This window comes from Ctenopharyngodon idella, chromosome 22 (assembly GCF_019924925.1).
Source record: "Ctenopharyngodon idella isolate HZGC_01 chromosome 22, HZGC01, whole genome shotgun sequence".
Lineage (NCBI taxonomy): Eukaryota > Metazoa > Chordata > Actinopteri > Cypriniformes > Xenocyprididae > Ctenopharyngodon > Ctenopharyngodon idella.
In genome coordinates, this window is record NC_067241.1 from 3,169,050 (window position 1) to 3,182,881 (window position 13,832).

Here is a 13,832-nt window from a genome sequence, read left to right on the forward strand (position 1 = left end):
AATGACCAACTTGCTATTGTTTTGGATTATTTTTAATATGCTGCTAGATTCCACGGTCAGGTTATGAATTGTTTCAGGCCTAGTAACCCATGTCTTGATGGCACTGGATTGCAGGAGTGCTGTGTTATGAACCCAGTACACCTAAAACAGCAGTATTGTCCTTGGGGAGCTCTGTGTGTTTCCTGAGCCTTAGTGGATGCCTAAATTGGTCAGGCAACCCTCACTCCCACTCCCACCCCCTATGATTTCCCTGTTCTTCAGGCCTTTTTTGGACTGGGGTGCTCGTAAGCGAGAGGGAAGGAGAGAGGAGGGCGGGAGGGGAAGGATGGAGGTGTGGGTGACACAACAGATCTCCTGAGGGAGAGAGAGAGAGAGAGAGAGAGAGAGAGAGAGATGGACAGAGAGTGTGTTAGCGACACTGTAGCTTTCTTAATAAGGGCATGTCTGGAATGTCAGCCCTTCTCTCTCTGTAGGTCCATACCAGTGGTCTTCTCTAGTACTTCCTTATGATGACCGCTTTGGCTGTTTGTGGCATATTTTGCCATATTATATTATGCCATATTAGAGTCACTAGTTGGGATGGGTCCTTAAAATCCTTTTGTAAAAATTTCAGAGTTGGCACATTAATGCAGACATGGAATTGAGCTAGAAAAGTGTAACTGGGAAAATTGTATTGATGTTTTTTTCACCATTTAATAACCAAAAATATAGTTAAAAGTAGCAGTTAGAAGAGATAAATCTATTGAAAATGTTTTTTTGTCTTGGAGAATGTTGCAGTATCATTGAATGAGGAAAGCAGAGCGCTCACCAAATCCTTGGCCACAAAAATGCTTTGTGGGCAGTTCTTATTAGTTTACCCTGTTTTTCAAATTCATTTTGCATATGGCCTCAGTGACTTCTGTAAAGAATGAAGGCCCAAATGGTAATTTCCTCAAGATGAATGCCAGCCTGTTTGTTTTTAGAGAAGTCAGGGGCTGTTATTATAGATCACAAATTATATATACTGGACACAACAGTTCAGAAGTTTGGGGTCAATAAGATTTTAAATAATAATAATAATACTTTTATTCAGCAAGAACACATTAAATTGATCAAAAGTGGTAGTAAAGACATTAATAAATTAATGTTACAAAAGATTTACATTTCAAATAAATGTGGTTCTTTTGAACTTTCCATTCATCAAAGAATCCTGAAATAAAAATGTGTCACGATTTCCACGGAAATATTGAGCAGTAAAACCGTTTCAACATTGATAATAATCAGAAATGTTTCTTAAGCATCAAATCAGCATATTAGAATGATTTCTGAAGGATCATGTGACACTGAAGACTGGAATAATGATCCTGAAAATTCAGCTTTGATAACAGGAATAAATTACATTATACAATATATTACAAAAGTTATTTTAAATTGTAATAATATTTCACAATATTACAGTTTTTACTGTATTTTTGATGTTTGGTGAGAATAAGAGACTTCACCAACCCCAAACTTTTGAATGGCAGTATATACAGTAGGCTAATAATGATTTTGTTTATATAGTGCATTGAAATGTTAATTGTGGGGTTGTCATTGCAAAATATTAAATATGATTTTGTTAACAGCATATAAATAAGAAATATTATATTATATAAATAATTCATACAACAATTTGTTTTGGTTCTCGAATCTGATTGGCTGAGAGGTCTTTCCAGTCATGCGATATTCTACCAGTATCACTACAGGAACCGTTTCACCATTTGAATCGCTCCGCTTTCAGCATTCTCACAGCGAGTGTCATGGCGGACGAGCAAACCCACCATATTTTTTATAGATACTACTGTTATTTTGTAACGGAATGTAGTTTTAAGAGTTTTTTAGGCGAGAATGTAGTTTTTTAGACCTCAGATATGCGATTTATATGTAAACGTAGCACCTATTTGAAAATTTGTTTAGATGCTTTCGGAGATGTTAGCTCCAGAACTCCAAACTATATTCTCGCCTAAAAAAACTCTTAAAACTACATTCCTCTACAAAATAACAGTAGTATCCAAAAAAAAAAAAAAATGTCGGGTTTGCTCGACTGCCATGACACTCGCTGTGAGTTTCAATGAAGCGACTCACCGTTCCTTCGTTTTAGAATTAATAACGGAGGCTTGGGTTCAACTGTTAAACTGTCAACTTGAGATTTGAATCCGTGGCGGAAGGAAGTAGTTCCTCACAAAAAAGGGGTTTTATTTACACACTTGTGCCGTCAAACTGTTTGATTACCTATGGCCGAATCACAGCCTTGCTGACATAGAGTGATATCGCATGGCTACTCATGTGATATTGCTCATATAAATATTGCAGTGTTTTTAATGTGCTTTGAATTTGGCCAGGTTTGATTCATTTTTGCGAATCAGTTTTTTTGTTTTTTAAAAAAGCCTGGAAAAATAAAAATGTAGCAGTATGTTGGTATGTAGTCAACCCTACTGCATTGAGAAGATTTATGAACAGCCAACTTCAACGGTCTACTTTTACCGTGATATTGTCCAGTCTTGCTCAGCCTGTCTTGTTGACACCAAGGAAATGTATCAGTGCCTTCAGTAGGTTCTCGTGATTTTCAATACCAGTGCTATTAATACCCTCCAGCTCACGAAAGCTGTAAAGCACGTCCTTGAAAATCTGATATCTCGTCACCTGAACTTCACTTGACATCAGGAGTCTGAAAAATCTGGCGCCTTGCTCGGCAGCTCAGTGTGTCCTCTGCTTCGACAGCCATTTTGTCTTTCCTGTCCAATTCTCCTCTTTCCGCCTTCGCATAATGGGATAAACTGATTGACAGGGCATATGCAAATTATTATATGATCCTGAAAGATTCTTTATTTAAAGTAGGGGTGGGAAAAGCTCCAGCTCCAAAGGGAGATTCATGGTCACACCATCTGGAGTGATAGTAACTGTCAACCCTCCTATTGGTCTTCTTGAGCCGTCTCAATTAAACAATTATTGTAAGAGAGTCTGGAAGGGGCAGCTGATGCTCCTCTAAAGTCAGCTGGGAGACTTTTTTGCTTTTATTCACTGACCTCGTGTCTTGCCAAACCTGTATTCCTTCTTCCACAGATCACAAAATGAGATATATTGAAGAATCTTCATGTAGTTGTTTCCATACAACAACAGTTCATAAGTACCACAGCTGCTAAGCTCCACAATGATTAAAAAAAAAGCAGCATTTAAGTAATCCATATGATTTGTGTGCTATATTTTTCAAATCTTCAGAAGCCACACAATAGTTCTGAGTGAGGAGCAGACCAAAATTTAAGGATTTATTCACTGAAATCCTTCCCCTCCAGTGAGTTGTTAATTCGGGGACAATTGTCACCGGTTCATGAACGAATCAGTTCATTTCTTGGACAATTTGTTCAGTCCGATTTGTGGTTCAGACAACCTGGTTCTTTGACTGATTTGGTTCTAGAGTTGACTTTTGTCCAGACCAAAAAAAGAAAATAATACATTTAGTCCTGGTTTGCTTAGCGTTTACGCTGTCATTTTTAAAGTCCCCATGAAAAGAAAATTGGAAGTTTTTTGGCTCTTAGTATGAATATGTTAGCCTTACTGTTATCTATAAGCTAGTGTGCTCCAAAACAATGACAAAATTCACATTTAGAAGATATAAGCGTTCAAAACTTACAGTCTCTCACTTCTGTCCAATATGGATAAATGATTTTGATGACATCACTCTGCACTTCAGCTTCTCCTCAGATTTTCTGTCCAATCAAATGCTCTCTAGACTATGTCCCGCCCACTACATTAAAAATAGATGCTGAAGCTGCAGCTGAAATCAGTCACTTGTTCATACGTTTACTATTTTCTATATGGCGAATGGCACATAGTGCACTATATAGGGGATAGGGAACGATTCAGAAAGTGTAAATATACTTTCCATCGGACCAAATGAAGTCTGGTTTCATGTTAGTGTCATGCGAACCGCCGTTGCGTGCACACAGTCCGGTCCAGAGACACGATAGCACAGAGCGTATGATATGCACCAACATAACTTACAAACTTTTCAAACTACACATGATTATGTTAACTGTTTTGCATTATTAACAGTTTCATATAAAGTTTAAAAGGGGAATCTATTAGACTGTGGCTGTCATAAGCTGTAAAATGCAGCACTTTACCAAGCTCAATGGCTCTGGGTGAGCTGTGATATAAACAAAACGCTATTGGCCATTTTCAAAAAAGGGGAGGAGCTGTTCGATATGCCCCGCCCCATCTTCCTGTTTCAGTTGAAATTACATCAACGCATTGAATAATGCTGCGAGTTTTTAAGTTGTCTTTTCCAACAGAACTTAACAAACATCCAAAACAATGCTGTGTTCTGGGCTAAATGCGCTTGTTGTATGTGTGTAAACATGATGGTATTTTGACCAGCTGACAACTCGTGAAGAGTTTATAAAATATGTGCATGAGTCAAAACAGCAGCAGGAAATCCTCAGTTGTTTACAAACAAAGATCTGCTGTTTCTGACGCTTGTACCGAACTGTAATGTTGCGCTTTTGGTTTGTTTAGATGTCTTTGGTCCATGTTACGTTCATATTTCAGGGGTCTCGGTCCGCTTGTTTGGTGCGCACCAGGGTTCGGATGGCAGCGTTCACACTTATTCAAATGAATCACACTAACAGAGTTTGTTTTAATCTAACCAAACCTGTGAACGCATCCTCAATTACCCATTGATTAACAGCTTACAGCTTCTCAACGAGTAAAGACATACATTTCAGTCTGTTCATATAAAATAATGAATGAGATGTATAGGCTTTCATGTTGCTTTTTTTTCATGTAGGTTTTTTTGTAATTTTTTTAGCTTAAATTTGCAATGAAACGTAAGTAGTGACAGATCTTTTTGTACTGTGAAGTACATGCGAGTGAAACGGATTATCAAAAAGAAAAAATGTAGGATGGGACTTGATTCTGTGCATCAGTTGTTGATTGGATGGAGGAAGATCTGAATGTGAAAGAAAGGGGCGGGATTTAAGTGGGCTAAATAATTAGAAAACTCACCGGAAAGAGTTATGACATTTTGATTAAAAACTATGAGTTCAACGCCTATTATTTTTTATTTTTTTTAAATTGAAATGTATGAGTCATTCATACTGAGATAAATAATGCATTTAGAAAATAGTGAATTTTCGATTTCCAATTTCATGTCCAATGTGGTCACTATGAGCTCATTGTAGAAAATGAGCTGGTTTTACACAATTTTCATTTGTAAATGACAGAATTTAATGTTTTGGGTGAACTATTCCTTTGATTGTTACTTCCTGTTTTAACGACATCTATCTCTCTTCTAGTCCTGGGTGTGAGGGCTCACGTAGGGGCCCAGGTGGAGCCGCCACCATTGCAGCCAACGAGTGGAGCGCCAACGAGAGCCCGGAGGAGGGGCAGGAGGATGGAGTGGATGGGATGGACAAGGCCGGAATGGACGGGGATGCGGAGGGCGTCTGGAGCCCTGACATCGAACAAAGTTTTCAGGAGGCTCTGGCCATTTATCCACCCTGTGGCCGCAGAAAGATCATCCTTTCAGACGAAGGAAAGATGTATGGTGAGTCTTGGAGAGCTGAATACCCCCAACGAGAGTTGCTTGATGGATTTACATTGCCGGCAAAGCATTAGAAACTTGAGAGAGTAGAAGTCATAAGACAGATTCCTAGAAGTCCCTAAAATGGATCAGCTATTTATTGCAGCAGTGCTATTGTTGGAAAAAAATGTAGTGAAACAAGGTAAGGACAAAATGGGTCAAGTCATGTTGTGGGGGTTTTAGTGAAGTGAATCAGAGGGTGAACTTATGACACTCCCCACCTCCAGATCTTCCCGTTCCCACACGAGATCCACTGACAGGAATGCTGTGTCTCCCATTTAAGTCAGCATTCTCAGTAAAGCATGAGTCAGCCTCCTGACTCAAGTGTGACATTTTTCTCTTTATCATAGCCATTACTGGCTGTATGATTCAGACTTGACAATAAACAGAGTTGCCTTCATGCTTGATCCATTTCAGTCTCTTCAGCTATTAAAAATACATGATACTTTAAAGGAGTGGATTCGTGTTTGTTTGGAGTTTATAGAGTTATGAATTACTGAGATGTGTCTGGCTTCTACCAAGCACAGCTTTTCTAAAAGCAGGTCAGTTTGTAACAGTTTACAGGCCAACTAGAGTTAGATAAACCAAACATTATCAGTTAAATATTTATTTTTTAATTAAAAAATGAAATATGTATGGTTCTTGGATCTAAAATTGAACCTTTAAGCCATTTTTTATATTAAGCAGGATTTTTTGTCCCAAATATTTTACCTTTATTTACTGTAAAAACAGTAATATTGTGAAATATTACCACAAGTTAAAATAACTGTTTTCTATTTTAATATATTTTAAACTGTAATTAATTCATGCGATCAAATCTGAATTACTCCAGTCTTCAGTGTCACATGATCCTTCAGAAATCATTCTAATATGATGATTTGCTGCTCAAGAAACATTTCTGATTATTATCAGTGTTGAAATCAGATATGCTGCTTCATTTGTGCAAATGGTGATACTTTTTTCAGGATTCTTTGATGAATAGAAAGAACAGCATTAACAAGACAGTACCAAGTATTTACTGTCACTTTTGATCAGTTTAATGCATCTGTGTTGAATAAAAGTATTAATTTCTTTAAAAAATATTGAACTGACCACAAACTTTTGAAGATTAGTGTATATACAGGTTTATACAACAGTTCTTTCTGGTTCTCGAATCTGATTGGCTGAGAGCCGTGCGATATTCTCCCAGCATCAGCACTGGAAACGTTTCACAGTTTATATCACTCCGGTTGCGGCGACTGTCATGGCGGTCGAGCAAATCCATCATATTTTTAAAAAAAATACTACTGTTGCTGTCACGGAATGTAGTTTTAAGAGTTTTTAGGTGAGAATGTAATTATTTAGACCTCAAATATGTGGCTCATAAGGAAACATAGTACCTATTTTACAATTTTGAGGTTCAGTATGTAACAAAACTTTGGAAAAATTCTATTATCATTCCAGTGGCGAAAAATAATTGTCATAAAGGCATGACATATAGACCAGTCCCTGACCTCACTTGTAATGAAGGTATTTGAGAAATTAGTAAAAGAGGTATTATTGAAAAAAAGCTAAACCATTTCTCAACCCAATGCAATTGTTGGTTCACAAGCTTAGGTTGAGTTTTGGTGTGGATGCAAGAATGGCCGCTTGGTTACTAGATTTTCTCACAAATAGGTCTTAGAGGGTAAGGGTTAATAGCATTCTGTCAGGCCCTATAACTACATCGATTGGCTCCCCTCAGGGATGTGTACTTTCTCCTCTCCTCTACATCCTATACACAAATGAGTGTCGTAGTCAACTTGAGAATCAGTACATTCTTAAGTTTGCTGATGACACAGTTATAGAAAGTTTGTTGGTTGGTGAGGAGAGGGAACACGGACCTATTGTCAAGTATTTTGCAAATTGGTGTCGAGAGGCTGGTCTACTAATGAACGCTGAGAGAAGACGTGCATCGATCTGCGGCGAAATCAGTCCCAAGTACGATTGTCGATAATCATTCTATTAAATTGATCGAAAGTTATAAGTACCTAGGCACTATTATTGATAATAAATTAAACTTTGTAGAGAATACTGATAGACTGTGTAAGATGAGCCAATAAAGACTTAATTGTCTGCGGAAATTAGCCAAATTTAATATTGACAGGACATTAATGACTGCTTTTTATAAGGCATATGTTGAATCAATTTTAACATTTTCATTGATTTGTTGGTTTGCCTCTTTAAAGGTCAAACAAAAGTTCAGCAAAATTTCATAAGCAAGAAAGGACATTGTTTAAAGTCAATAGTGTAGCGAAGTATGAAGTCACTTTCGAACCATTCAGCATTTTGTTGGTCAACGCAACAAACTTATGCAAAATCAGTGTGGGAAAATACTTCGCACTCATGCGATATTCACTTCTGGCTGCGGAAATGTGTCGAGCAATTACCGCACCTTGAGTTAATTCTTTTGCTACATTTGTGATGTTACAAATAATTAGCATGAATACTCAGTAACTAGTAAGAACTGGACCAGGATTAGACTATGTAACATCGATAAACTAAGCTTTATGACTTACCCCTAATCCTTTTGTTAAGTGATTGTGGTACGCATCAGGATTTAATATATGATTGCTCGCACAAATGAGCTCATTTGGCTTTGGGGTGTTTTGATCTTTGACCCTCTCTGTAGAAAAGGCTTATGGAGACCGGCCCACATTCTTTTCTTTTTTCCTTGGCTTGAAGGGGACACACATTCCACAACTCTGTGGCCTTGTCCTCCGCTGTAATACTCCACCCACGTCTGTCACACAAGCTCTAATCCCCCTTGCAACAGATGAGGAAGGTTTGTTTCAACAGCCATGCATTTTGTCCTTTTGTGGTAGCATGGGCTCTCAGGATCCGTTCACTCTGTGTGTCCGCTTACGTTACCCCACAGAGGTCCTTGGGCCCTCTCTCCGTATGACAAGATCATCCCCTTCTACTCTCTTTACAAACAACCCTATTCCAGACCAGTTACGGTTCTCCTGCCAGGACCCTGATGTCAATCTCCAAAAGCGAACTGCGTCTCCTGATATGCCCCCTCTCTCTACCACCCCCAGTGCACAAAAGTTCATTGGCCGCAATGTATACTTTGACTAGACAGCACTAAAATAGTCTGGCTATCTGATGCAGGCAGAAGAGAACTGGCCTAGTGACTTTGTGGATTGTGTTTTTGCACACTTAGAGTTTGCTATAGACATTTTACTAAAGTTGCTGAAAGATTTGTCTCCAGATAAATGTAAATGTCAACTAAATATAAACCTAAATACCTGTGCTAACCATTTCGCCATATAACCTGTAGTCTAATCCCACTGGGTGTTTACTTGCACTAATTTTCGTCAATTTGAGCTTATCCAATTTGATTTCAGATTCATTTTGCCTTGATGATCTAAATTAAAGAAAGCTGACAAGAGCTTTTTTTAGCAAATATTTAGTAAATGTTCAGTTTCCTCCTCTGATTAGTTTTAACACCGTTCTAACCAGACGTAATGCGAAAAGATTCCAGGGACTTACTCAATTTAAACAATATTAAAAATACATAATGCATTACTAAATATATTTTTGTCATAGAATACACTTGTTTGTCCACAGTTTCAACGTTCTTGTTTCCATTTGTTTAATTTCAAGATCCGAGGTGAATTATCCATTGTTGCTTTTAGCATGGCTACAAAGCTGGGAGCACTAAAGTCACATTACACGCTTTTAACATTAAATAAAGCACATAAAAATTACCTGAGATTATCTTTGCCATACTTTGTTGTTGTTCCAGCTGCAACTTCGCAGAAAAATAGAAACCGTTTCTAAAATAGAATCGCCGCATGACGCCGTCGCGGCTGGTTAGGTCAAAAACTCTGATTAACATGGAAAAGATGCCTTTTATCGCTTGTCGTGTCTACTTAGGACAGGGTGTAAAGGCCCGTTCACACCAAGAATGATAGCTACAAAGATAACTATATTTGCGTTCACACCAACGAACGATAATGATCTGTTTATTCTAAGCTCACACGCTGTGGTTTCAATGTGTGTACAACATGTTTTTGCTGTTCTTGTTGCATTTACACGGCTTTAACCAGCAGATGTCTTCAGCATGCTATGTTTAGAGTGAATAGCTAGTGTAATCGATCTAATCTAACAGTTAATTTAGCTGACGAAGTCAATAGTGGAATAAAAACAACACCTAGTCTTTTTCACTGCAACTTCAAAGGAAGCAAGACAATGTTGTCGAAACTAGCACTGGATACCTGAGGTAATTTTATGTTACATTGTTTGCTAGTCTGGCAAAAAGATCTATTTTTTTGACTTGTCAAACTGTGGTGGCTTTTTCTGGACCTCGGCGATTAACTTCTCCGCAATGTCGTCTGCCATTTTAAATGCACGAGCCCTTGAATTAGAATGGATTCTGATTGGCTGTCAGTGTTTTATTGTTCAACAGCTGGAAAAAAAATGTTCTGAAAGTGATCCCAACAATATCGTTTCTCTATATCATTATCGTTATAGCTGTGATCTGGACAGTGCTGTTCTTTTATATTTAAAACAATTTTTAAAACTTCATCTTTATCGTTATTTTTATAGTTATCGTTCTTGGTGTGAACGGACCTTAAGACGTGAGATGTAAATAAACAAACATTTGTAAGATGTAAAATATACGTAAACACACTCTTCACAGCACAAAGGTATTCAAAGGTATTTTTGAATACGTTTGAGAAAATAGTTGGATTTAAGGCGTTCATATGCTTAAAGTCAGCATGAAACGGAAGTTACGATAGTCTTTTCTTCGCTATTATGACATATATCCAAGTGAAACAGCTTCTCAAACAAAAGAAGAAATGAAGGGCAGGGCTTAATTTTGTCCATGGGGAATTGATTAGATGGTTGTGGTTTGCTATTGGTAGGTTTCATGTGACTGACAGGTTGCCCTGCCCTAAGAAGAGAAGAGATGTTGCTGCAAGAAAGAGGGGAAATTATTTTGATTTAAAGATTATGAAGGAAAATGAATTAAAAAAAAAAAAAATGATGTCATAATTTGTTGAAAAACATTCTCTAAAATATTCTAAAAACATTCTTTAAAAAACGTGCTTCTTATGTAGTTGAGCGAAGATAATTCTCATTCTAGAGAGCATTTGATTGAACAAAGTGCAGCACGAGTCATCAATATTTTAGGTCCATTTTTCCTTTGGCGAAAGACTCCAAGTTTTAAATTCTGTATTAAATGTGCTAAACATTAATATTGCCATTGTTTATGACTACACTAGCATGTACGATCAAAGCTAAAATTACATTTTAATTTCATCTGATCATTCATACCTTAAAATGTTAGCAGCTCACTATATTTTGTAATAGAAATGTTTGTGTCTCAGGACACTGTATGCTGTGGAAACTGATGGATCGAGTTTTATTTGGTCCTGATCCTCATTGCCAGCATTTAGCGGCCATTAATGTTCCTCAGAGGTTCATTACTCACTGCAAAACTCCTGCTGTCTTCTAACAAAAAGCAGCTCTTCTAATAAAGTTCACTCTCATTGCGCTGTGGGAAGACTGGTTAAAAAATCTGATGTTCCCATCCAGTGTCTGGCTGCTATAATGAGCTTGATTTGTCATCCTGCACCTGTGATGTCTTGCCAGGTTTCCTTTTAAAAGTTTCAACCTGCAATCATTTTAGTTTATTGCCAGTGTGTCAAAGCTGTTGGGTTTGAGAAATAAAATATCAATGTTAACGCTTAGCAAATGATCTCAAGGTCTTTTCTGAAATAGGCTAATTTGTGGCTCTGTTCATCATTATGCATCCTTTTATGTTAGTAGTAGCTATTTATTGAACTTGTTGATAGTTACGGTTGTGTTTTCACATGAAGTTTCGAATTAGGACCATCTCAGAAGGGGGCGCATGACATCATCTCAGTTGCACAAGCTTCCCAGATGTGATGGATCTTAGGAGGAGATTTCACTAAGAACTACTTCTGAGATGAATAAGCTAATTTGCTAGAGATGGGTGCAAATTTCTGGACCATGTGGCATCCGTTAGTGAATATTGTGCTGTGGTGCTCAAGACATTTCCTGATCCCTTTCTCCCTCTGTACTTTATACATTTTAACTCTTTCCCCACCATTGATGAGATTTTCCATCATTTATGACAAAATGCTTCACCACCATTGACAATTTTTTCCAGCAATCCATGTTTCACTGATATACAGTAGGGGGCGCTGTTATGGATCTTCAGAAAGAGTACAGCATCTCTGGATCCAAAAGCAAGTGAAGAAGATCTGCATTAACTAGGGTGGTGTTTAAGTCAAATTTTTTATGCCCTTCCCTCGCTAGATTCCCTCCATCTCGTTCACTTGGATGTACGTCATTGCTTACATTGCATAAGCGCCCACTACTGGCGGAACTCTTGAAATGTGTTTAAATGAACTTCCCTAAGCTCTTCTTCTCAGGGGAATCCCTGCCACCATTTTGAAGTGCGTTTTCACTATTATATGGTAGGGGCGCTAGTACACAACTTCTGAAAGAGTAGAAAATCTCAGCATCAAAACACAGGCAAAAGAGAAACAAGCAATAGAAGCATTGCTTATGCATGTTGTAGTGTTTAAAAAAACACAATTTTCTCAGCTCAACTTTGTCAATTGGACAAGGGAAATTTATTTGGAAAGACTGTCAACCCCTTAGGTTTTGGGAGCGAGTCTATTCATATGTTCACTTCAGGCAGATTCATAGAACACAATGCAACAGGATTGTGATGTCACAACACCAACTCGCATAGCAGATTTCAAGTGGTCATGGGCTTAGGGCGTTTCATTTAAACACATTGAAAAGGGTTCCTCCACTAGTGGGCACTCCGTACATCAGTTAGTGAGGGAAGGACATTAAAAAAAGCTAAATTAAATGTAGCCTAATAGCGGATAACACTCTGGCAGGGAAAGAGTTAAGTGTGACCTAATTGTCCAAAATTGTTATTCTCAATTAGTCTGATAAAAAGAGGCAAAAAAATAAATGAAAGAAAGTACTGAGGAAAACAATGAACGTAATGGGACAGACTACAGCAAACTGTGGAGGAGCAGAGGTTGAGAACTGAAGGGTCAGTTGGGGGAGGTTTGCTCCTCAGGGGTTGTCAGATGTCAGGGTGTGGACATTGTCCTTCTGTGTTTTACAGGGTTCGAAGCGTTTCATTTCAGTAAGACAGACTTAATGCTCCAGGAACTGTGTTCTTCAGGTGTTCTCCACTTTAGATGAGTGCTAGCCTGAAGTGATATTGTGAGATGGTATCATTTGAAAATGTTTTTTAACCTTTTAATCTCTCACAGTGGAGATGGACCAACTCTCATGTTTTGACAATTTAGGTGTGTGTGTTCGTATCTGTTTCAGAACAAGTCAAAACATGTTCTGCAGGATTTTCAGTAGTTCAGACAGGATCTTCCGGAAAGATCTATCTACGTATGCACGTAAACACCTTATCTACGTCATATTTTTAATGACTATTTACTTAACTTCAATGTATTCTTCTGGTTCTGAGTGAACTTATGATTGCATGTTTTTCCCTGAATCTCAAGAAATCACCTAAAGTACCCATTTCTGTATTAGGTAATCTAAGTTTATCATCTTCCACAATATACAGATCTAGAAAGAGTGTAAATATGTGACACATTTACCGTTCTGAAAGTATGTCGTAAATAAATTACATATATTATTTGTCACTTTACCGTAGGCCATTGTGTACTTAAAGGTGCATCAAGGAACTATTTTCCACTTTCTGAAAAAATGTCTTTTTATCTTTACTTAAAAAGATTTTGGTATTAGGAAAAATTGCTTGGTGCACTTGAAAATAAGGTAACATTTAAAGAAAAACTGGTTACGGTTTGGGAGTTAAAGGTTTTAGGAGTTTGGGAGAACCTGAGAAACTACCAGTACACAAATTTGGAGTCTTCATTAAGATGAAGCTCATGTATTGAGAAGGTTTCCAGTCTGGTGTCCCCATTAAAATATTCAAGGAACTACAAATTATGGAATTGTTATATCATTACCTTGAGATTTGCTGGAACATAATACTGAGAATCATGAGACAAAAAATGATAACAATAAGATGCCAGTAGACTTAAAGGACCGGGAACCGTTCTGTGAGATTGTAATTTGGATGGCATAGCACCTGTTTTTGATTGGCCATTGGTTTGGTCTTTCCTCTGATTGGCAGTTTCCAGTCTTTTACTGCTGGCCAAAGTTAACAGGTGGGTGGTGGGAGAGTTAT

At 37.8% G+C, this 13,832-nt stretch overlaps 1 protein-coding gene across 7 annotated transcripts in view; it reads left to right on the top strand.

Moving 5' to 3' along the window:
* tead3a (TEA domain family member 3 a) overlaps positions 1–13,832 on the top strand; it is a 46,948-nt gene that overhangs the window by 10,686 nt on the left and 22,430 nt on the right. For 6 of the 7 annotated variants that reach the window (XM_051880730.1, XM_051880732.1, XM_051880731.1 and 3 more), the window contains exon 2: positions 5,313–5,563. In XM_051880730.1, coding sequence (XP_051736690.1) covers positions 5,425–5,563 — 139 coding nt within the window. In that variant the 5' untranslated portion in view covers positions 5,313–5,424. Of the gene's footprint in view, positions 1–5,312; positions 5,564–13,832 lie in introns of those variants that run through there. The other variant, XM_051880736.1, reaches the window with a different exon arrangement.